Source organism: Ambystoma mexicanum, chromosome 8 (genome assembly GCF_040938575.1).
Source record: "Ambystoma mexicanum isolate Mex_15411 chromosome 8, UKY_AmexF1_1, whole genome shotgun sequence".
NCBI lineage: Eukaryota > Metazoa > Chordata > Amphibia > Caudata > Ambystomatidae > Ambystoma > Ambystoma mexicanum.
The window spans coordinates 41299692-41324295 of NC_090929.1; the positions used below are offsets into that span (position 1 = coordinate 41299692).

The following is a 24604-nucleotide window of genomic DNA, read 5'->3' on the forward strand; positions in this document are numbered from 1 at the left end:
TTTTGCCTGGATTTCAAGTGACGCTCATTGTCCATGTCCTGAACCTTGACCCTAGAACTCTTTTCCCCTTGGCAGTAGGGCTCGGCTCATTGGCCACCACATGACACAATCCATCATGGATTCAGGATATCAGCAATGGATATACATTGAATTCCAGAGGAGACTATTTGCGCAGTTCATTGGTCGCTTGGAATATCTGACTGGTTTCACTCCTTAGTGGACCAATGAGCCCAGACCTGCTTTGTAGACAGCTCTTGCTTCAGAGCTGCGCCTCCCTTTGCAGAGGCCCTTCTCCCAAGCCTCTCCAACCTCTGTGCTATAAAGGCCTTCTCCTGACCTTTCCCCCATTAAAGAACACATACTCCCAAGATCCTTCAACCTCTGCTGCAGAGCTCCTTCTTTCGAACACCTCCCTTTGTAGTGGTCCTTCACCCTGGAAGAGCTCGTGATCCTGGACTCCTTTGCAGAGTTCCTACTCGCTTGCAGAGCTCATGATCCTGGCCTCCTTCACCATTGCAGAGCTCCTACTCCCTTGCAGAGCTCATGCTCCTGGACTCCTTCACCTTTGCAGAGTTCCCACTCTCTAGCAGAGCTCATGATCCTGGGTTCCTTTACCTTTGCAGGCTTCCTTCTCCATATGTAGAGCTCTTTCACCTGAGCCCCTTCTTCCTTTGCAGGCTTCCTTCTCCACGTGTAGAGCTCCTTCACATGAGCTCCTTCCTTCTTTACAGCCTATCTTCTCCACGTGTAGAGCTCCTTTGCCAGAGATCCTTCTTCCCTTGCATGCTACCTTCTCCACACGTAGAGCTCCTTCACATGAGCTCCTTCCTTCTTTACAGCCTTTCTTCTCCACGTGTAGAGCTCCTTCACCTGAGCTTCTTCCTTTGCCTCCTTCCTTCTCCATGTGTAGAGCTCCTTCACCTGATTTCCTTCTTCCTTTGTAGGCTTCCTTCTCCATGTGTAGAGCTTATTCACCTGAGATTCTTCTTCCTTTGCAGGCTTCCTTCTCTGTATGTAGAGCTCCATCACCTGAGTTCCTTCTTCCTTTGCAGGCTTCCTTCTCCATGAGTAGAGTCCCATCACCTGAGTTCCATCTTCCTTTGCAGGCTTTCTTACCATGTGTAGAGCTCCTTCATGTGAGCTTCTTCTTCCTTTGCATGCTTCCTTCTCCATGTGTAGATCTCCTTCACCTGAGCTCCTTCTTCCTTTGCAGGCTTCCTTCTCCATGTGTAGAGCTCCTTCGCCTGAGTTCCTTCTTCCTTTGCAGGCTTCCTTCTCCATGTGTAGAGCTCCATCACCTGAGTTCCTTCTTCCTTTGTAGGCTTCCTTTTCCACGAGTAGAGCTCTTTTACCCGAGTTCCTTCTTCCTTTGCAGGCTTTCTTCTCCATGAGTAGAGCTCCATCACCTGAGTTCCTTCTTCCTTTGCAGGCTTTCTTCTCCGTGTGTAGCGCTCCTTCACCCGAGCTCCTTCTTCCTTTGCAGCTTCCTTCTCCATGTGTAGAGCTCCTTCACCTGAGTTCCTTCTTCCTTTGCAGGCTTCCTTCTCCATGTGTAGTGCTCCATCACCTGAGTTCCTTCTTCCTTTGTAGGCTTCCTTCTCCACGAGTAGAGCTCCTTTACCCGAGTTCCTTCTTCCTTTGCAGGCTTTCTTCTCCATGAATAGAGCCCCATCACCTCAGTTCCTTCTTCCTTTGCAGGCTTCCTTCTCCATGTGTAGAGCTCCTTCGCCTGAGCTCCTTCTTCCTTTGCAGGCTTCCTTCTCCATGAGTAGAGCTCCATCACCTGAGCTTCTTCTTCCTTTGCTGGCTTCCTTCTTTATGTGTAGAGTTCCTTCCCTGTTGCGCTTTGCATTTCTGTTTCAATACCTCATTTTCTTGAGCTCAAACTACATTTGCAAAGGCCCTTCTCAGTCTTCAGACCGTATCCACCTTTGGAGAGCTTTGCACTTATAACCTTCAAATACATATTTTCAGGCATAGCTGTACACTATTCTTGTTGGCCAATCACCTGCCCAACCACACAATGGATTTCCCCAACCTTTTGTCCATTGGCAGTAATAAGAATACAACATGAGAGACTGTCACACCCAACCACGCCCTGCTTCTTTTTATTTGACAGCAACATACATAAATGGCGCTCATCACGCCCCGCCGAGGCAATTCAAAGGATCAACATGGCAGCTCGTGCCACCTTGCGTGTAGCTAGCTCGCCCTGGCTCAGGCTGCAGGCACTGGAGGGACTCAGGGAAAAGCACAGGGGGCGAGGGGAAGCATAAGTAGTTATTGCTCAGGTGTGGGCTTCAGCCAGACCCTCTCCTGCTGGCATGTCCATCTCGTGCCCTGTCCCGCACTAGGGCATCTGCAATGGAATAAGGAGTCGCTAGAGACTACTGGGGTGTGCTATAGCGGGAACCTTCAGGCCTCAGACCTTGCCCTTCCCTACATGCCAGAGTGGCTTTGTGGTGGAGTGCTTCGGAGGGGCCAGGGCCTCCCAGTGTCAGGACCACACTCCATGGAGTGGACACTGGGGTCCTCAGCTTTGCATCAAAGCAGAAGTCCTCTGGCGGTGGGGTCCAGGGAAGGCACCTGGGCAAGGCACTCTGTGTGGAAAAGCTGTGATTGGGCCCACTCCCCACTCTTTGCTGTGGCTTGCACCGTACACGCACCACAGGGATTACCAGTAGGAGGCCGTGCCCGCGAGAATCTGCAGTGCCATGGAGAAACATGGCAGCTGGGCCACGGAGTACGCCACCGATCGTGTGGGCGCCTTAAGAGACAGCACGTAGGCCACGGTGTGTACAATGCGCGCAATGAAGAAAATCTGGAAGTGGATTCTGGCAATGGTGACGTTGGGATCCATCATCGAGTAGACCGCCCCCAGGAAGAGGAACGGGTAGATGTTCTCCATGTCGTTGTTGTGGGCTCTGCAAGAAGAGGAGAACAGCGTTAGATGAGTAGCCAATCATGTCAGCCTTCGCCAGCGCGCTGAACGTTCACTACATGGTGGCCCTCACTGTGAATGCAACCCACCTCAAGTCTTTATCCATCAAAGGGCTCTTCAGACCTCCACCCTGCCCACCTTCCCACTCTCCATCTTCACCTTGCCCCCAGAATTCCCCCAGTTCTCACTTACCCAGCGCCTCGCCTGCCCCTTTCACGGTACTTTGCCAAACCAACCTCTGAACTCCACACTACAAAGAACAGCTCTAGGAAAGTCCATGGCTTATGTCAGAGCCACATGTGAGCAGAAGGAGGGGATAGACAGATCTCACTGGTAGGGGGAGCGTCTGCGCGTGGATACGGGTGATGCATTGAGTTCCCAGAAGGCCCTGTTGGTCCACGGATGGGTCTCCTGATGGGGAGGGGTCTCTTAGCACATGATCAGTCTCATGCGCTGTATTGGGACCCCAAAAAGGGTTCCCCACCCACTTTGCGAAAACAGTCCTAAATAACTCAAAAGGAAGACATTCTGTCATACTCTGTTCCACTTAATCAAACATCGGAAGGACAGGTGTGTCCGGGGATTAAAAGACCACTAATACAATGGCACTGAACAGCCCTCCCAGCCCCCTATAAAGAAGAGTTTCTCTGTCCTTCGCCCTCTGGGGGTCTTCTGTGGATCAGTGCGTGTATCCTTTTCTGTTAACACCTGATGACGACACTTGAAGGAACCCCACCACTTAGTGTACCCCGTTAGACGCCCTGTGGAAACCTAAACAGCTCTAGTGCTGCCTCCTGTGTGCTCATGTAAGGGCTGGGAAAGCGCTACATAAGGGGCTCTTCAAAGGGGAACAAAGGCCGGGTCCCTGTGGGCGGGTTGGTTACTACCTTTCTCTATTAGTAAAAAAAGCAATTGGATTTACACAAAACATTCTGCTCAAGTTCACTATAGCAAATACTCGAAAACCTTTACAAACAGACTTCTTAAAAGCGTTTGCCTAAAAACAAAAGACCTCCCTCTTCTTCTTTAATCCGTACCATCGTCTGAAGAGGTGTCAAGAAAATGTCTAAAAACTGTTTCCCAAAATTGTACTTATTAAAGATATTTGTTTTCCCCACAACAACCCCTTCTAAAATTCTTTGGTATTTAAATGTTCCAAATCAGGAACACAGCGATGGAAATAGTGAGCGCGCGCATCTTGTCAAAACCTACAGCTCTTCTATTGGTCAAGTGCCCCGCATCACGAAGCACTGCTTTCTACAGGGTTAAGCACAGTCTACAAACCTAACGCAGAAAGCGCCCTGATGATGATTGGTTATTTATAAGGCGCTTAATACCCAGAGGTTTCTAAGCGCGGACCCGGGGATTTAACCCGTGCTGCTCTGTCTTGCTTCCAAGGCGACCTGAATAGAGATCTATCCAGGCATGAGGTCAAGATAGGAGTCCATGGCAGCTCGTGGGGTCCAAGCGGCCATGGAGCAGTCGTTACCCCTCAATGTTCATACCTCTATACAGGACTGAGCACAACGTAGTTTCCCATTAATGGGTACTTTTTCTCAACAAACCAGCAGCACATTACAGGTCCCCCAAGAGAGGCGCCTCTTCTCAGTGAAGAGATGAGGACAGGGACGGGTCACTCCTCGTTGTCTTGGGCAGATAGCTCAGGGGCAACGTGCTCACCTTGGATACAAGACGACACAGAGCAACACAGGTTTGATCCCGGGTCCGCGCTTAGAAACCTCTGTGTATTAAGCGCGTTATAAATAACCTACCATATCATGGGTTAGGGACAGGTTCACTCAGTGCACTGCCCCTCTCTCTCACACACTCTCCTCTCTTTCAATCTGCCTCCTCCTCTCTCTCTGACACTCTCCTCTCTTTCTATCTGCCATCTCCTCTCTCTCACACACTCTCCTCTCTTTCAATCTGCCTCCTCCTCTCTCTCTGACACTCTCCTCTCTTTCTATCTGCCATCTCCTCTCTCTCTCACACTCTCCTCTCTTTCTATCTACCTCATTCCCGCTCACCTCTCTTTCTATTTCCCTCTCGCTCTCTCTTTCTCTTTCTCTATCTCTATCTCCAGCTCTTAGATATGGATCTTTGAGTTCCTGGTCAGGTCACAGGTTTTTCGGCGTTCTCCAGCCAGTGGGATATAACCCTCTTTAACTGTCTGTATTTGGGATCTCAGGCACGATCTGCAAAGGCCTCTTTCAATCTGTATCCTGTGATCACTTACATGCAAAGCTATCTATGATGAAGTCCCCTGCCTAAACCTGGGGACTCACAGCAGTATGGGCTCAGGGGCTGGGGCCCACTCTGAACTGGTTGATGCTGGACTTGAAGGAGGTAGACAGGAATCACCCAGACTACCCCCTCTGGGAACCCGCACTAAGGCAGTGAGTAGCCAGAAGAGCACAGACTCTCACACCAAAGACCACCAGGTTTAGAAGGTCAGATAATGTAACAATTAATGTTCCACTCCAAATACCAGCAATTTTTGAAAACATTTATTTAAATGGCACAGACCAGTTGTGTTTGCAAATGCTTGTCCTTCACAGAAATGTAGTAAGTAATCCTGACAACATTTACAGTGTGTCAGGAATAAGGCAAGAATTGGACTACTGTGCAGGAATGGTGAAATTTACTTTAAACTGACAAGAGGATCCACAGGAATTTCTAATGTACTTACTACAAATACTGGAAAGGAAAAATGTAGTCATAAATGAAATCTTTCACATTTCCTACATATGGAAACATACATGCAGGGCCTCATTACGAGTGAGGCAGAACGGGTTAACGGGCTCCGCTAAAGGATGCGGACCCGTTAAACCCATTCCGCCTCATTACAAGCTCCCCTCGCGGGACCCGGTAAGTAACGCCTGGTAAAACTAGGCGTCCTTACCGGGTCCCGCGAGGGCAAGAGGGAGCAAACAACGGGCCGCTCGTAATCGGCCCATTGTTTGCACCCTCTCCCATTCCCATTCAGCCCTATGGGGGCTCAGATGGGAATGGGGAAGGTCCGGGCCCGGGTTCCTGGAGGGAGGAATTACCAGGCCCTCCAAACTCGGAATAGCCCGGTAATTCCCCATTCTGGGAACCCGGACACGATTTCGGCGGCACCCATGCAGCCAATAGCGGCATGGCTACCGCGGAAGTCGTAATGATGAGGCCCCAAGTCTGTGCAACCATGTCATTCAGGAACAAGTCCCTAACGAATGCTTTGTGTATGTAGCAATACCTAACTATGACTCCATTCCATTTCAGCAACTGGTGCAAAATGCATACCATAGCATATTGTGTACGTCGTGCAATTCTGATAATCGTTCAATGCTACATATGCACTCCCATAGTCAATATGTAATATTAATGCTCTTAAGATACAATGCTGATTGAACCAAAAACAACTGCAAACTAACTGCCTTCACACACGGACAGGTATCACTTGGCAAGAAAACGTTCACAACAGTAGCCATAATCTAGCAGGCAGGCGACACAACCAGTGGAGGCCACTATACCGCATATATCAGAAAGCGTTGCTCATGGTGGGAATGCAATGATACTTCCATCATTCCAAGGCAGAGACTACCTGCAAATCTTGAAAATGCCTACTTAATATCCTTGAAGCCAAAATGTAGTCATTTGTGTAAAAACCTACTATACCCTACTCCCCAACACCAACCAGTACCTTTGTAATTGCACAAAAAACAAATTTCCTTCCACACTGTCGACCTAAAGCAACTTAGCATACATCAGGCATAGAAGGAATGCATTAAAATGTGTGTTGGCCAATTTTATCCCCAATGAACCCAATGAGTACACTCACACCAACAGTACGTGTGCAAATCGCAGGAGCAGTATTTTCCACAAGATACGTAAAAGGGAAATTACTAAGTGTGAGGGTTCACAACTATCCTCAGTAACTTCTGAAACCACCAAGTATGCAAATGAGTCACCAGCTCTCTAAGAATACTCATACAACGGCAAGACATATGGAACTATCACTACGTAAACCCATAATGGTAGACTACCACTTCAGAATGTACACAGATGTTAAAGTAGCAACAGGAATGCCCAAGCTTGTGAACGTACCCTGTTGGAATGGGACACTGTAAACAGTTAGAATACGCCACCTGGTATCTAACTGCAACCAAATACTACAATGTTATTTGAAGCATTAAAACAACCCAACTCATCCTTCAACAACGACTGTGCTACAAACATATCCTCAAACACTTCCAAAGTATGAGCAGTTAGAGTACGCCAACAGGCACGTAACTACCGCCACAATTGTGCAGTAGCACAGTACAATGCCACAATACTTGCAAACCACCAGGAGCAACCAAACGCAAACATAAACAGTGCTACAAAAAGGAAGCAGGGAAACATTTACAAAACACCAACTGCTATGCAACGCCACCCATCCTACCAACATGTATAGGCCAGAAATCGTAAACCATTACATTTCCTCCTACTTCAAGAGTACACCTTAAAAAGTGCTGTATCCACTGCAAACGCTACTGTAATGCATTGTGCACCATAGCAGCAAAGAAATGTGGAAAGTTTTTTTTTTTTTTATCCAGCATGGATTTTATATGCAATGCAGTGGACTGCAAAGTAACAAAATACCTGCTCTAACATGTTCTGTTCTCTTTTCCCACAGAGAATGCAGCAATGAGTACTACAACATCTCACATTCGATAGCCAAAAAACAGCACAGGCTCTCCCCAATCCAAACAGTAAGTATGCAATTATTGGTATCATACTTCTCTACAATGTCCATAGTGCAATGTGTGGACTTCTTGCTGCCATACACATAGCAATGCCACAATTTCCGATGCACACCTATATTACACTACTCAGCTTTTGCCTATGCCCTACACGCTTCACTACACCCAGTACAGTGTAGGGGCTGCAGCCATGCACTCAATAGTGTAGACCCTGCCCACAACTGCCGCTGCACTGTACAACTATGCATACAAACATCTATCTATGTACCAGAAACCCCACACATAACACAGTCACCCACCCCTTAGCCACTGTAGTTGACATTGGCTGCCATTTCTTGCATACTATAACCTGTTTCTTGCGCACACTGTTCACGTAAGCCTATAGTAACTCGACACACTAAATGCATTACACTACAGTAACCTACCCGATAGTCTGCACAAGCACAACAATGCAAATTGATCAATGCATCCATATATGTTACGTAACTGTCCTAACTGCTGTAACATTTGGCTCCGCGCAGTCAACTGGCACCGCTTAGGCCACTAGGTCATATTCATTGTTATGTACACCATTTCAAAAGAAGGTAACCAACACAGATTTAACTGCAGTACATGGTACAGAGCTTGGCAGCCATATTTCAAACACTGCGTTACTCCTTAAATTTTTAAACTTCTGTTTCCCTCTCTTATTGTACAATGGAAACACCATTTGAACACCATAACCCCCTTACAATGTTTGAAGGACATACGCTGTAATTCCTTTTCTTTGATCAACGACAGCCCCAAACATTTCATGCTGCAAGACACCAAATTGTGTACGATGGGCCAGCCACCCACGTATGCTGAGGCAGCGAACACACAGTCTGCCATCATCCACTGTTGCCCAGTAACACACTGCACATATAAATGTTCCTTAGGCACTGTAAAAGCACATTTTGTGTATGTTGCCATCTGTGAATTCAGGGCAGCATGTGCACGGTACCATCATCTCTACTTATACGTCGTTTATACGTCGTACTACCTTCACTGTGATGACACTACCAGCATTCGGAAATGCATGCTATAATAGAAACACGTTGCCGCCTGAATCCTCTTATTTTTTCCAGCATCATCTCTAGAAAGCGAAACCTAACATACCTCTCCTTCAACAGGACAAATGCTCATTGTAAAACAGCCTTCAGTGGGAAGCATGTTTAGCTCCAAGGTCAGACATTCTGCAATCCGAGGAGACCCCCATGAGGGTTCTTTTTGTGTTTTCTTCTTTGGACACACACAGAGACATTGTGCCGTGGGTCTAACAACACTCGCTAGCACTATCATTTTTTGTAAAAAGGAACCACATGAAAAGAGCGTCTGGCAGCAACGTTTCAAAGACATTTTGCTTGTGTGGAGCCATACAATGACAGTATCACCTACAAAACAGAAAGCAAGGCAGTGGGTTAACATATAACGCTACTCAATAACAAACACACAGTACATGGTCCATGAGGCAGCCAACTATTACGACATCCTTCCCGCAAACTCTTGTCCTGTACGCTGCCACTAAAAGCGGCTACTTACATCTATTCTTATTCCTCTTTCTTCTCAGATACCTAGCAGCTTACTAAGCGTGCCACACCTTCCACATTCAAACAGACAGGGGTGGTAGACCAAGCATTGCAAGATTTCCATAAGCGATGTGTTTTCCGTCGTTATTATCTGGGCCGACTGATATGGGCCTGTATGTCCATTTGCGGTTCAGGTAATACGAACCAACCTGCAAATGTTTATGCTGCAAGGCATCCCAGAGGCAACAGCTGCTACCCTGTCTACCTTGCAAAGAAAATGTTTTCTTCCACACGGCCCACCAAGGACCACAAAGTACTCTTTTTCCCACTTTGCTAGAGGACAACAGAACTACAGAAGTCCACAGACGGCATTGCTCACTGGATTTTGTTTGCGAAATAAAAGAGGGGTGATTACAGTCACCTTACAAGTTCTCGCTAACATTCTGTAGCAAAATAAACCACTTACAACAATTCACAGTGTTGTTGGTAAACTATGGGAATGTTCTGGAACCGTACGCTCTGTGTGCGCATGTCTGCTTTTGCTTTTGTTTATGTTGTTCCTTTCCGGAGCTAGGTGCTCACATGACAGAGTGAGCTACATTTGGCACGGCCGTAATGAAAATACCTGGAGTGCAGGCCATGAGGAATGACTCTCCACAAGTAAAGTCAGTGATTCCAGTGACTGTTGCAATGGTGTATGCCGCCCACACGTATAGGTAATAGAAGCGATGCACACATTACAATTGCACACAATAGGACTGCCAACCGTTTTTGTTGACCATCTCAACAAGTACTCAAAGAGAGCTTACAGTCAGATAGCCTGCCGTCCTGTATATGGCGGGACTTAACGGCATTGATGATTTTGTCTGGTGCAAATGTATGTGTGTCGATCTGTGCATTATTCATACTTTAAATGTGTAATGCTTAGTAACTTGTGTCATGTTGCAATATCTTCCTTCACTGTCAAAGCACAGGGTATTATCAGGGGCACACCATATCGAACACAAATGGTGGCATGTCAGTCCGTGAACGGCAACAAGTCCAATTAGGTACACCATATGCAAGTGCAGGCACTTCACGCCACCTCTGGCTGTGTACCAGCTGCAAAATGTCCTTGACAACCATTCTGTAATGATGAGCACCCAAAGGAGACATGCATATTTCCAAGAGTGTACGCTGGAGTTACATATCAGTATAGGAACAAACCCAAAGAAGGCAACATTATGAACCTACTTCCAACCAGTGTCCAGACTGTTAGTTCAAAGGGCCTTAGCCACGCACAGAAGGCAGTAGGGGCTTGCCACTCCCAACACAACACAGTACACCGAATAGAAATATCCCAATATCATCTGTAATCCTCTCCCCATCCCCAATCCCCAATGGGCTCTGAAGGTATTCGCCTGTGCAGCTACCCAACAATGGATGATATGTCAGTAGCTGTGTACATGGGCCATGTCGCAAAAGTTATACGGTAAAAAAATCCTTTCATGTCTCAATGCCTGACTACACTCCCTGAAGCAAGGCTCTGTTCACTGCCACACCATTCCAAACGCAAATGGTGGCATATCTCACCAATGCTGCAGTAGCAAGTGTGACATGTTCTCCACACTGATTCTACAAAGGCGAGTACCTTAGAACATTTGCATATTTAAAAGTGTGTGGGATGGAACAAGATATGGTTATAATAACTTACTGAAGTTAGCAAATGCAAATGAAATGCACTCTGTGTAGATATGTGTGCCATTGAGATACCGTTATCACAGTGCTCCCATGCATCTTCCAATGTCTTACTGCACTCCTTGAAGCAAACCTCTGTTCACGGCCACACCATTCGAACGAAAGGCAAATGGTGGCATGTTGCAGCACTGCTGCTGTAAGAAGTCTAACATGTCCTCCACAATGAATCTGCCACCGTGAGTACCTTAGGACACTTCCATATTTAAGAGTCTGTGGGATGTCACAAGGTATGGTTATAATAACATATCCAAATGAGCTAAGACAAAGGGAATGCACTCTTTATACATATGTGTGCAATCCACATACCATTATCACAGTGGTGTCATATATGGCCGCATTGCGTGGGTTGTGGTGAAGGCCTAGGCTCTTGGGTACATACCGAGACCTATGGCCTCCGCCCGTGCACCCAAGAGCCTAGTCCTTGGACACACCCATTAGAAGGCAATAGAGCCATGCATGGGAACACATGGCCACGTAGCTTTCCCGACTACAGGTACGTCTGAATCCACTAACAGACCCAAACAAGGCAACATTCTCAAACCTACTTCCAACCAGTGGCCAGACTGTTAGCTCCAAGGGCCCTAGCCATGCACACAAGGCAGTAGGGGCTTTGCAGGCACAACACAACATAGTACACCGACTGGAGATATCCTCATATTGTCTCCAATGGACTCCCCATCCCCAATGCAGTTTGCCTGCGGTCACCAAAAAATGATAGTCGCCTGTGCAGCTACCCCCTGCAATGCAGTCCCCATTCCCAAGGGAGCTTCCATGCAGTCGACACAGAAGGTAGTTGCCGGATGAGCTACCCGCAAGTTGCCTCACTGCTCTCCCATGCATGGAGGCATTGCATTGCGGGGGTGGTGGCCAAGCCCTAGGCTCTTGGGTACAAGCGGAGGCCTAGCGTCTCCGCCCATGCACCCAAAAGCTTATCCCTTGCCCACACCCACTACAAGGCAATGCAGGCATGCATGGGGAAATGTCGCCACGTACCATACTTCACAAATGTACCACAGCCACCGACAGGCCAACCCACCGGCATACCACAATGGAAACCCACAAAGTCACCATAACCACCGGCACCCCTAGGCTACAGCACCACACATTGTCAATATCTTCTCATCCTCTGCAATGCACTCCGCGTTCCCAATGCAGCGTCCATGCAGTCGCTACAGAAGGTTGTCGCCTGAGGAGGTACCTGCAAAATTCCACATTACTCGTGTACACTCCTGGCACACCAACGGCTTCTTCGACCCAAACAAATATATCATATTGTCCACTTTCCCCCTTCCCCCCAAACTTTTCATCCCCTCTTTCACCCATCCGATCCTGCAAATCATGTTTTGCACTCCCGGCGCTGCACTATCCTCCGATACACCATGGCGCGTTTACCAAAACCTTTGACGCACAGCACGCTTCCCTCCAGCCACCCACTGGCCGCATCCAATGTTCGCCAACATCACGGTGTATTGCAAGCCAATGACACTTCTGTCCGCGGAACGAACAGGGAAATAGGTCTGCGGAGCGGACCCAGATATCACAAATCTGTTTAGACATACATTTCAGTTCTTTGCAACAAAAGTAGTGGTCAGATTTCCGCCAAACACATAAAAGCACGCTTTCTGACCCAAGCCTCCGCTCCTGCCGCAGATTTGGTGAAAATCCGTCCAGCCGTTCGGCCTGTGGCCGTGCACAAAGTTTTTCCCCATTCACTCTATAAAAAAAAAATGTTTGGGATCACCCATAACTTTGCCCACCCTGGACGAAACCTCACCAAACTTTCCAAAAAAACTCAGAGCGGACCATATACTTTTTTTGCACAGGTTGGTGAGGATTCCCCCAGGGGGAGTGAAGTTATAAGTTTCAGAAAAAGTGCTCTTCCTATGAGTTTAGCAACTTAACCATAACTACACGGCTGCTACTGCGGGCCGTGTAATATATTTATGTATATGATGGAGTTGTATGGCTGTGCCGAGGGATGTTATTGCACAGCAAAGGTGTGTAACAGGGGAGAACCTGTTTCCTGCTCTTCTCTTTCCAGCATTTACATTTCTGTCCCACAATAGTGTGCCTTCTGGATTTCCTCCGCCCCCCCCCCCCCCGGGAATGGACAGCCTTTTAGTAATGCAGGCTCCTTTAAAGATGGGGCTGCTGCTGGTATTGGCAGCCTCGCTGAGAAGGGAAGCGGCGTGGTCGAAGTTCCTGATGCTGGTGATTCGCCTGGCAGTGGCACGCTGCACTGCTTTGGATGGCGCGCAGGCTGAGGAAGGGGCACCTGCGAGGAGCGCCTTGCTTCCCTCCAGGTGTGACATTAGTGCCTAGACAGTGACCCTGAAGTCAAGAGGGTCGAAGAAGAGGTTTTATTTTGCACAGGAGTGTCCGCTGAGAAGCAGGGTCTCTGGGTCTTCTTTGCAGTGTGAGGTTTTAAGGATGGGGTACTATCCAGGAAACACCCAGCAATTTAGCTTTAGTAGCTAATGGCGGCGTGAAGGGTATGAGGTCCAAGCCGGATTGAATGAGTTCTTGATTGGTTGGGTTGCCGAGGAGCACAAACTTGAGGGATCGTACAAGCGCAGGCATTCCTGCCATGAGATGTCTTGGGCTCAGACAGACCCGCAGTTATAAATGTGTGCCATCTGCATATTGAGGGACGGGGAAGTCAGGGTCATTGGGGTTTGTCGCAAGATGGAATCTTGGGGGATCCTGCATGTGAACGGGCCTTTTTGAGGACCTCGCCGATTATACTGTAGTCCAAGGATTATAAAAACATATATAGAAACAATGAATTCCACATCACATCATGAGTGCCAGCAGGACCCTCCCCTCGGTCCACGACACAGAAACGGCCCTTGGTCTCAAGCTTTACCTTTCTTGGAACTGCTGTTCTCGTGAACGTGGCGCTCTTCTTCTTTGCTGCATCCTTAGTTATTTAATGTCAAACAGTCAACAAACAGAAGAATTATCTTGTGGTTGGAGAGCGCTCACTGTCTGTCTATTCTGACACCATGGAAAGTGTGGCAATTCGCCATAACACACCAGTGGGAGGGAAGGCTAGAGCAAAACCTTGGGCGCGGGCACTGGGTCCCGCAGAGTAGGTGAGGCGAGCCAGCCACTCCTGTCTGCAGGAACCTGCTTTTAAGATACACAGCTCAGGGTTTGATGAATATTTCCGTATACATTTACATAAACATTTCGTAGAAATGCTGGAGCTGGACTCCCTTTTCACTGAAGCCGCCAAGGTATTTGGTGCGCAGGCCGCACGTGTCATGGACGACAGCTGGCTATCGTCAGCATTCCAGCCAAGAGGCGAGTGCGCATGCGCGCTGCTGCCCGTGACTCAGGTCTCCATGGTGACCCAGGGCACTTCCGGTCTCCTCATTGGTGCTAATGTAAACACACTGGGAGCTAGGCCTCGCAATCGCATAATCTTATAGCAGGAATAGGTCACTCTCCCCCACTGATACACTTAGATGTATGCCAGAGACGCACCAGTACTGCAGACCACAGGAGCGAGACCTACGCGGTTTCCACGGATCACGCTCATTTTTAGATGCAAAAAAAATATGATTTCCAAGTTCACAACCCAAAGTAAACGGAGACAGTAAGACTGACCAGGAATGAGCCTTCTTCAAGTTTTTAGAAGGACAAAATGTGCAAGGCTGTTCCAAGTGTGAGACTAACCAGCGCAGGAAATGGGCCAGAACAAGACGCTTCAGCAAAACCGCCAGAGCTCTTCTCTGTCCCTAGGCCCAAGGGCTAGTACAGGATACTCACAGATCTGTTCTGAAGCCAAGTTATCGCGCACACGAGCAACCCGCGCTTCTCGTTCGAGCAATAACTCTGCTTCAGAACAGATCTGTGAAAGTCGTGCCTTCAACGAGCAGGCAGCTTTCAGAAGACTTGACAGAGCACCGCCAAGTCTTCTGAAAGCTGCCTGCTCATCAAAGAGCGGGTCTAGTGCTTGCGATAGCTCTGAGGAGCACTGCTCTGTCCCCAGACCCAGGCGCTAATGCAGGATACTCCCAGATCTGTTCTGAAGCCGAGTTATGGCGTGCATGATCAACCCGCGCTTCAATGAGCAGACAGCTTTCAGAAGACTCGGCAGAGTGCTGTCAAGTCTTCTGAAGGCTGCCTACTTGTTGAAGCATGGGTCTAGTGCTTGCGATAACTCTGAGGAGTGCTACTCTGTCCCCAGGCCCAAGGGCTAGTGCAGGATACTCCCAGATCTGGTTCGAAGCCGAGTTATCGCACACACGATCAGCCCGTGCTTCAATGAGCAGATGGCTTTCAGAAGACTCTGCAGAGTGCTGTCAAGTCTTCTGAAAGCTGCCTGCTCGTTGAAGCGTGGGTCTAGTGCTTGCAATAACTCTGAGGAGTGCTGCTCTGTCCCCAGGCCCAGGGGCTAGTGCAAGATACACCCATATCTGTTCTGAAGCCGAGTTATCACATGCACGATCAACAGACGCTCCAGCGAGCGGAGGAACGGGAGACTGAATGCAGAAACTGCCAAAGCCTCACACACTGTGTTGCAGATGCCCAACACACACATGAGGCACTGGGCACCGATAACAATGCTTCCACAACGCGACATCAGCTCCATCAGCTCCATCCCCCAATGTTACAAAGACCACATCCATCCACCAGCTTATCCAACACAAGCTCTATCCATGAGCACTACCGACCACACAACAACTCAGCAGTTATACGACTGCCCTACAGTTTATTTACTATATTTATTTGACACTGAAAAGACACACAAATGGTATCTGAGGAGGTTACAAAAACATAAGACCACAGCTTGGCACAGGGACTGAACACATTCAAAATAAAAGTCACAAGCCAGCCTCAGAACCCCCACATTCCAAGATATGTAAAGATGCAAGAGGGTTGCTACAGTTGGTGGGAATGGGATTAGGTGGGGAAGAGACTAGTTCAAATATTTACAGCACCTCCTGAGAAGGGCATGTCATACGTCACTAACTCACAGAACTTTGCTACTTCCGCTGGGTCTGCGCTACCATAGGCCAATGTTACTTTGGATGGTTTACCATCATGCCCTGCACCATCCCTGGACTAAATGCAGTAGCAGATCCCCCCTCCTAAGCCCTCGACCTGCGGTGAGAAGTACTGTAACGAAGGCATGGTATCAAAGTAAGACACAAGTGATCACAGTTCAAGGGTGTTTATGAAACAGTAAAGTGGCCGAGATAAATGCCTAATCTAAACCTAAATCTAAGATGGGAGCAAGCTACGACCATCAAATAATAATAATACATTCTTAGTGGAGTCTAGTCAAATAAAAAGGGTCTATACTAAGAAAAACCTATTGCCAATCCTTACTGCTATGCTATAAAATAGTGTGGGATAATGTTCACAAAGAAAGAAAGAAGTGTTCTCAAATGATAAATCAGGATGTTTTGGCCGGGGTCTCCCTTCCTCACGTTTGAAGCACGGGACAAGGTGGGACCCTCGAGTACAGCACACTTCTGGGCTTCTCCAGCACGAGTTTACCGTTTCTTTTTACAATACCAGGGCCTTCTGTGCCCAAGTCTCTTTTATGCAAAGTCTCTTGCTTCAGAGGTCTTGATGTATCACAAACAACAAACAAAAGTTCCTTCTATTATTCTTCATGTTGGGCGATTACTCTTCATCCAAGGATCCCCTTCAGCCGGGCTCTGATCCCCTTCACAATATCAGCCTTCCTCAATAGGGCTCAGACCGACAACTCACTGTGGACATCCCTCAATCGGGTTCACGTTTGTCACCACAATGCAGTTCACTTAGCTTTTCAAATCACAGTGTTTCGACTGTACAAGGGGTTTTGACTCGACCCTTGTATGACCACTTTAACATCTCTCTCTGGCCTCCCCTAGGGCCTCTTGGTTCTCAACTCAACATATCCTCCTTGCTCAGGAGCAGGGCATTCGTAAGAGTCCTTCGAATGAGCACCCATGCGGGGCCTGACCACTTTAACCTTAATACCCCAGTTGTTCACAAAAGACCTTTGTCTATTATCTTCTTTTCTTTTACGCAAATGTTGCCACTGCAATTCTGAGTTTTAACACAGTCAGTTTCCTCCAACTCACTCGTTGTGCTGAACTCAATGGCTTTTCTTCCGCTGGAGTCAAGGATGGTACCACAGTGCCAAGCACTTTTCCCCGCCCTGGCTATCAGTGCAGGAGGGCCGCGTGTAACGTTGACATCTGCCACACCAATCACCAGTCTCACTGTTCTTTCCTCAAAGGGTTTGTGGCTCTGGGTTGAAAAAGGCAAGGGAAATTCCCTCCTTGTCGTCCTTTTGGTTTTCACCGCCTTTCTCCTCCGTTTGAAATAGCTGCTTCCTGGTGCGTTCGGCCTTGCTCAAAAGTGTGCTTTTGTGCTCTGCCTTTTATCCCTGTGGGGAAGGGAAAGGACCGTCAGGGGTGTGTAGTTATCAGCAATTGCCTGACTCTGCCTGACCCTTGTGTTGGAACATGTCAGGTAAATGGCTCTGGTGTTAGTCTGTTGTCTTTCACTGTGCGAGAAAACGTATGTGTTGGAAAAGGGGTTTGGGGTAGAGTTTCTAAACATCCTATGGGGTAGGGTAAGGAAAATGTGCCATAAGGAACGAGGTACTGTCTCTCACCTTTCGGTGTCCCACTTCCACTCCCCGAAGACCCCCATGCAGGTGATCCTACCGCACTGGTCCTCCCCAAGGAACTGGATCCAATAGCGATGGCTGTGTCCTGGCCACCTGGATGACAGATCCCCGGGGACTAGCTGGTGAGACACCTTCAGGTTTCTCACAGTACTGGTCAAGGATCACTTAGTTACATAACTGTTCTACTTCGCAGGGACTGCGCTACCATAAGCCAATGCTACTTTACCTAGTTTACTGTCACTTCTTGCAATAGCCCTGGATTACATGCAGTAGTAGCCCGCCCCCTCCTAAACCCTCGACCTCTGGTAAGAAGTACAGGTAAAGGTTCGCTTAGTTACATAACTCTGCTACTTCTGCAGGGACAATGCTACAGTAACCTTCCCCTCCCCCTTAATCACTCCATTGTGCATCCCCTGCTAAAGAAGCCCTCTGCCGTTCCTTCCTGTCCAGATAACTATAGCTCGATCTCCATCACTCCTTTCCTGGGCAAACTCCTCAAAAAGCTGGCCATCACCCAGCTTAATCTCCACAGTGAATCTGTTGGTTGTCTCAATGACCATCAGTCTGACTTCAGAGCTGCCAGAAGCACGGAAACTGCTCTCCTGAACATAATGAAGACCTGCTCTCTAATCTTGATTCTAACCTTCCTCATTCTCCTAAATCTCTCTTCTGCTTTTGATACTGTCAACTATGCCATCCTGCTCAATCGTCTCTGTGATAACATGGGTATCACCGATCAGGCCCTGGCCTAGCTGACCTCCTTTCTCACTGACCGACCCTCTCAGGTCCAGCTGGGGTCCTTCCTCTCTTTTATCTCTCTCTACCTGTGGTGTTCCCCAGGGGTCTAATCTTTCTCCTTGGCTGTTCAACCAATACCTGCACCTCTTGCCCACCGTATCACTGCTCTCTGCTCCAACTTTCAGTGTTATGTGGATGACACCCAGCTCTCTATCTGGCTCCCCTCAGCCACCTCTACTCCTTCTCTCATTCCAGAATGTCTGTCCGCAATTCAGGAGTGGTGTGCCGCCAATGATCTCTGCCTTAATGCCAGTAAGACTGAGATCCTCCTCATCAGAACACCAGCTCCCCCTTTCCTCTCTTTCTCTGTCCACCCACTCTGGGCCCTCTTCCTGCTCTAATCTGTGAGGCTAAGAACCTTGGGGTAATCTTCAACTCCACCCTCTGCTTCTCTCCTCACATCTGTGACATAGCTAAGAAGTCAAACTACCAGCTGCACCTCCTCAGAGGTATTCTTCCTTTCCTCACTTTCCCCCAGAAGCTCACAGTCTCCAGAGCTCTGGTCCTCTCCAGGCTGGACTTTCTAAATCTTCCTGCCTCTACTCTCCGACCTCTACAACTTATCCAGAAAAGGACTGCAAGACTTGTCCTCAAGATCAGGAATGCTATCTCTCCAGCTCTGAAGTCCCTTCATTGGCTCCCAGTGGCGGCAAGGATCACGTGCAAGACCTTCTGCATTTTCCACAAGGCTTTCTAGGGCCTGGGACTGGACTATCTTCAACTCTCTCTTCCTTAAGATGACCTTTCTCGAGCTCTCCGCTCATTCACCTCCAACACTCTAAGGGTCAGTCTCTTTTCCAAACAGAGAGTTGGGGGCAGATCTCTATCTTCGGCTGGTGCCTCCCTCTGGAACAGCCTCCTCGTCTCTCTCAAACTTGAGCAGAACTACCTCCAGTTCCGGAAGCAACTCAAGACCTTCCTCTTCACTTCCACTTTCTCTCTTCCTCTTCCCTGCTGATGTCCCGACTGCTCCACACACTGGTCACATGGCTACCCTTGGAACTTGGGCCCAGACTCCTGCATGTCCAATTGCACTTTGCACTGTCTCTCGGCTCCCCCAGCACATGTGGTCTGTATCTGCAACCCTAGAGTCCCTTCTCGCTGCACTTATGAGCCACTCGCTGGCTGCACTTTTTGAGTTACTTGCACTTAGCCACCCACTGGGTGCACTCTTGCTTTACCTGCACTTCTCCCTCCCCCACCTCCTTGGCCCTTCTCCCCTTCCACTTCCCTGCACTTGCGCGATCTGAATGACGAGGCCTAGTAAGATCGTTGTTTTGTCCTCCCTCTGTTTCCCCCTCCTTCTCTTGCACTAGCCCTGGACTACATGCAGTAGCAGATCCCCACTCCGGTGTCCTGTCAATTGGTCGACACCATTTGGTCGAATGCCAAATGGTCGAATTTTTTTTTTTTATTTATATATGTGTTTTGTGGGTTTTTGTGTGGGGAAAAAAATAAAAAAGAAAAAAAGGGGGTTGGGGGGGGGACCCCCCCAAAAAAAACCAAAAGATGGGTAAAAAAAAAAAAAAAAAAAATTCGACCATTTGGCATTCGACCAAATGGTGTCGACCAAATTGTCTGTCGACCAAATGTTTTCGACCATTTGACTGGTAACCCCCCACTCCTCAGCCCTGGTGAACCTACCCCCAGATCGCTGTGTTATTCACCAAAGCCGGAAGAGGGACGTACCTGAACCGTCTTCCAAATAACCAAGGCAAGTTGCCATGTGCTGGCCCTTGGCCCCCAAGTGGCACCCGTGCCGGTGGTCCGCATCATATACTTATACCTGCTAATCCCAGTAACCAGGTGGCTATCGTGACGACCATGAGAACAGGGGGCGTGGTTCTTGGAAGACTTAATAAGAAATGCCACCTCAGCCCACACGCTTTACCATCAACAGCTGAAGATTCAGCCAAGTCCCCCTAGAAACCGGTCAATGGCAAGCACAACACACAAATGAAAGCTCGCCGAGCAGCTGTGCAGTTCTACTCTGTGTATAAGGGCTCTCTGTCTAGGAAGTGGAGGTAGTCAATGGGTGGGAGTAGACGCTCCACAATGGCCATAAGCCGACGTCCAGGGACTATGCTGCATGCCTTTTTAAACGGGGCATGGACCCTTAGGAATGCGAAACTACAGAATGAGTCCTTGGTCAGGTGTTGTTGAAAGAACCATGTTTTGAGAGACTCCAGTGCCCAGCTTGTCTCTACCATGGGATCTCGGAAAGGCTTTCACCAGCCAGGGGTGTCCCTCTCACCTGTAATGCTTGTAAATTTGCTCGGCCAGCTTCAAAAACATTTGCCTGCCATGGAAGATTACAGACTGTAGTCGGGATTTTATTAATTGCAGATCCAAGTTTATTGTGTATGGAATTATATGCGTTTGTGGGAAGGTATACATAGGCAGCGCCATCCGCGAATTAAGAGTACGGATTAGAGAGCTCTTGTCTAGCTTAGGCAGCCAAGATCCTAAACTGGCAAGAAAACCATCAACTGGCCAACAAGGAGGACATCAACGGCACAAGAGAGGGGGGCGATCAACAACTCCTCCTCAGGCAACTAGAGTCTCGCTTTAAGTACAGAACATGAGCTGAATGTTTTTTTGTAACCTAACAGGTAGCTCGTACTGGACAGGGTCAGGCCCCCCTTTATTACGGATCTCTGCTGTGTGCATAGTTTAGCAAACATATCGTGGTATGTTGTGACTCCTATTATATCTAGTGTCTCTCATTGAGACAGGTCCTGTCGAGTGAACATGCACGCTGATCAAAAGTCCAAGCTCAAAGCCACACTGAGCCAAACAAGGGCACACAAGTCACGACAAATACGACCTAATTACATATCTCACTAATGGGGAGAAGCAACTATGCCGTTATTCAATTAGACATTGAACCCTGCTTTCTATGCTCATTACTGATTGCTTGTTTAAAAACAAAAAAACACGTGACGTCTCAATTAATTAGCTATTATTTATGTACGATAGTCCCCTTAAATGGAGCATTAATAATAGTATATGTTTGACATAATTACAGGGTAATTACCACACTCCTTATGCATATCGAATCAATTGACAGGGGCAAGATCAATAATACAATCATGGAATACAACTGTTAGGTCAATTCTCACTTGCATGTAAGTTGGGAGTAGGCGAGCAGCATGGCACAGAGTAATATACAATTGCAAGTTTTCTGGTGCATTTACAAGACGAGCTTACACACGCTGTGGCTGCAAGTATACACACTCTAACCAAGTTACCTATTTACTGGCCCTTTCAGATATATTAAAATAGATTGTATTCACTCAATACCCGCACCGCGAAAAGTTGAACACGCAATATCTTACTTATCACGGCCCGGGGTATAATAAAACGAACAGTGGTCTGGCGCCCGCGTGGTATCCAGGCGCAGACACCGGACGATGGCAGGGTTAGCAGTAGGAGCGACCCACAATCCATGGTCGAAGTGTACGAAAAGAAGTAGTGGAACTCTGTTCCCTGCTGGCCTGCCCCTGCTCCCCAAAAACCCCATTGTCAAAACCCCTCCCACACACAATACATCCCCTCAAACACTTGCACCTGCTGTTTCTCTCTCTGCTCTGGGGTACAGCCTCACCGCTACCTCCATTTCTCTCTCTGCTCTGGGGTACAGCCTCACCACTACCTCCATTTCTCTCTCTGCTCTGGGGTGCAGCCTCACCGGTACCTCCATTTCTCTCTCTGCTCTGGGGCACAGCCTCACCGGTACCTCCATTTCTCTCTCTGCTCTGGGGCACAGCCTCACCGGTACCTCCATTTCTCTCTCTGCTCTGGGGTACAGCCTCACCCGTACCTCCATATCTCTCTCTGCTCTGGGGTGCAGCTTCACCAGTACCTCCATTTCTTTCTCTCTCTGCTCTGGGGTGCAGCCTCACTGGTACCTCAATTTCTCTCTCTGCTCTGGGGTGCAGCCTCAACGGTACCTCCATTTCTCTCTCTGCTCTGGGGTACAGCCTCACCACTACCTCCATTTCTCTCTCTGCTCTGGGGTGCAGCCTCACCGGTACCTCCATTTCTTTCTCCCTCTGCTCTGGGGTGCAGCCTCAAGTGTACCTCCATTTCTCTCTCTGCTCTGGGGTGCAGCCTCACCAGTACCTCAATTTCTCTCTCTGCTCTGGGGTTCAGCCTCACCGGTACCTCTATTTCTCTCTCTGCTCTGGGGTACAGCCTCACCGGTACCTCCATTTCCCTCTCTGCTCTGGGGTGCAGCCTCACCGGTACCACCATTTCTCTGTCTGCTCTGGGGTTCAGCCTCACTGGTACCTCCATTTCTCTCTCTGCTCTGGGGTACAGCCTCACCGGTACCTCCATTTCTCTCTCTGCTCTGGGGTGCCGCCTCACCGGTACCTCCATTTCTTTCTCTCTCTGCTCTGGGTTGCAGCCTCAACGGTACCCCCATTTCTCTCTCTGCTCTGGGTGCAGTCTCACCGGTACCTCAATTTCTCTCTCTGCTCTGGGGTGCAGCCTCACCGGTACCTCCAGCCTCACCAGTAGCTCCATTTCTCTCTCTGCTCTGGGGTGCAGCCTCACCGTTACCTCCATTTCTCTCTCTGCTCTGGGGTGCAGCCTCACCGGTACCTCCATTTCTCTCTCTGCTCTGGGGTGCAGCCTCACCGGTACCTTCATTTCTTTCTCTCTTTGCTCTGGGGTGCAGCCCCACCGGTACCTCCATTTCTCTCTCTGCTCTGGGGTGCAGCCTCACCGGTACCTCCATTTCTCTCTCTGCTCTGGGGCACAGCCTCACCGGTACCTCCATTTCTCTCTGTGCTCTGGGGTGCAGCCTCACCGGTACCTCCATTTCTCTCTCTGCTCTGGGGTGCAGCCTCACCGGTACCTCCATTTCTTTCTCTCTCTGCTCTGGGGTGCAGCCTCAATGGTACCCCCATTTCTCTCTCAGCTCTGGGGTGCAGCCTCACCGGTACCTCAATTTCTCTCTCTGCTCTGGGGTTCAGCCTCACCGGTACCCCCATTTCTCTCTCTGCTCTGGGGTACAGCCTCACCGGTACCTCCATTTATCTCTCTGCTCTGGGGTGCAGCCTCACCGGTACCTCCATTTCTTTCTCTCTCTGCTCTGGGGTGCAGCCTCAACGGTACCTCCATTTCTCTCTCTGCTCTGGGGTGCAGCCTCACCGGTACCTCTATTTCTCTCTCTGCTCTGGGGTGCAGCCTCAATGGTACCCCCATTTCTCTCTCTGCTCTGGGGTGCAGCCTCACCGGTACCTCCATTTCTCTCTCTGCTCTGGGGTGCAGCCTCACCGGTACCTCCAGCCTCACTGGTACCTCCATTTCTATCTCGCTCTGGGGTGCAGCCTAAACGGTACCTCCATTTCTCTCTCTGCTCTGGGGTACAGCCTCACCGCTACCTCCGTGTCTCTCTCTGCTCTGAGGTGCAGCCTCACCGGTACCTCCATTTCTTTCTCTCTCTGCTCTGGGGTGCAGCCTCAATGGTACCCCCATTTCTCTCTCAGCTCTGGGGTGCAGCCTCACCGGTACCTCAATTTCTCTCTCTGCTCTGGGGTTCAGCCTCACCGGTACCCCCATTTCTCTCTCTGCTCTGGGGTACAGCCTCACCGGTACCTCCATTTATCTCTCTGCTCTGGGGTGCAGCCTCACCGGTACCTCCATTTCTTTCTCTCTCTGCTCTGGGGTGCAGCCTCAACGGTACCTCCATTTCTCTCTCTGCTCTGGGGTACAGCCTCACCGGTACATCCATTTCTTTCTCTCTCTGCTCTGGGGTGCAGCCTCAATGGTACCCCCATTTCTCTCTCTGCGCTGGGGTGCAGCCTCACCGGTACCTCCATTTCTCTCTCTGCTCTGGGGTGCAGCCTCACCGGTACCTCCAGCCTCACCGGTACCTCCATTTCTCTCTCTGCTCTGGGGTGCAGCCTCACCGGTACCTCCATTTCTCTCTCTGCTCTGGGGTGCAGCCTCAATGGTACCCCCATTTCGCTCTCTGCTCTGGGGTGCAGCCTCACCGGTACCTCCATTTCTCTCTCTGCTCTGGGGTGCAGCCTCTCCGGTACCTCCAGCCTCACCGGTACCTCCATTTCTCTCTCTGCTCTGGGGTGCAGCCTCAATGGTACCCCCATTTCTCTCTCTGCTCTGGGGTGCAGCATCACCGGTACCTCCTTTTCTCTCTCTGCTCTGGGGTGCAGCCTTACCGGTACCTCCAGCCTCACCGGTA

The 24604-nt window shown here is 49.1% G+C and overlaps 1 protein-coding gene across 1 annotated transcript in view; it reads right to left on the reverse strand.

Moving 5' to 3' along the window:
• Positions 1-2092: 2092 nt before the first annotated feature.
• PTGES (prostaglandin E synthase) overlaps positions 2093-24604 on the reverse strand; it is a 185141-nt gene continuing 162629 nt past the window's right edge. The window contains exon 3 of the mRNA XM_069609228.1: positions 2093-2924. Coding sequence (XP_069465329.1) covers positions 2675-2924 — 250 coding nt within the window. The 3' untranslated portion in view covers positions 2093-2674. The remainder of the gene's footprint in view (positions 2925-24604) is intronic.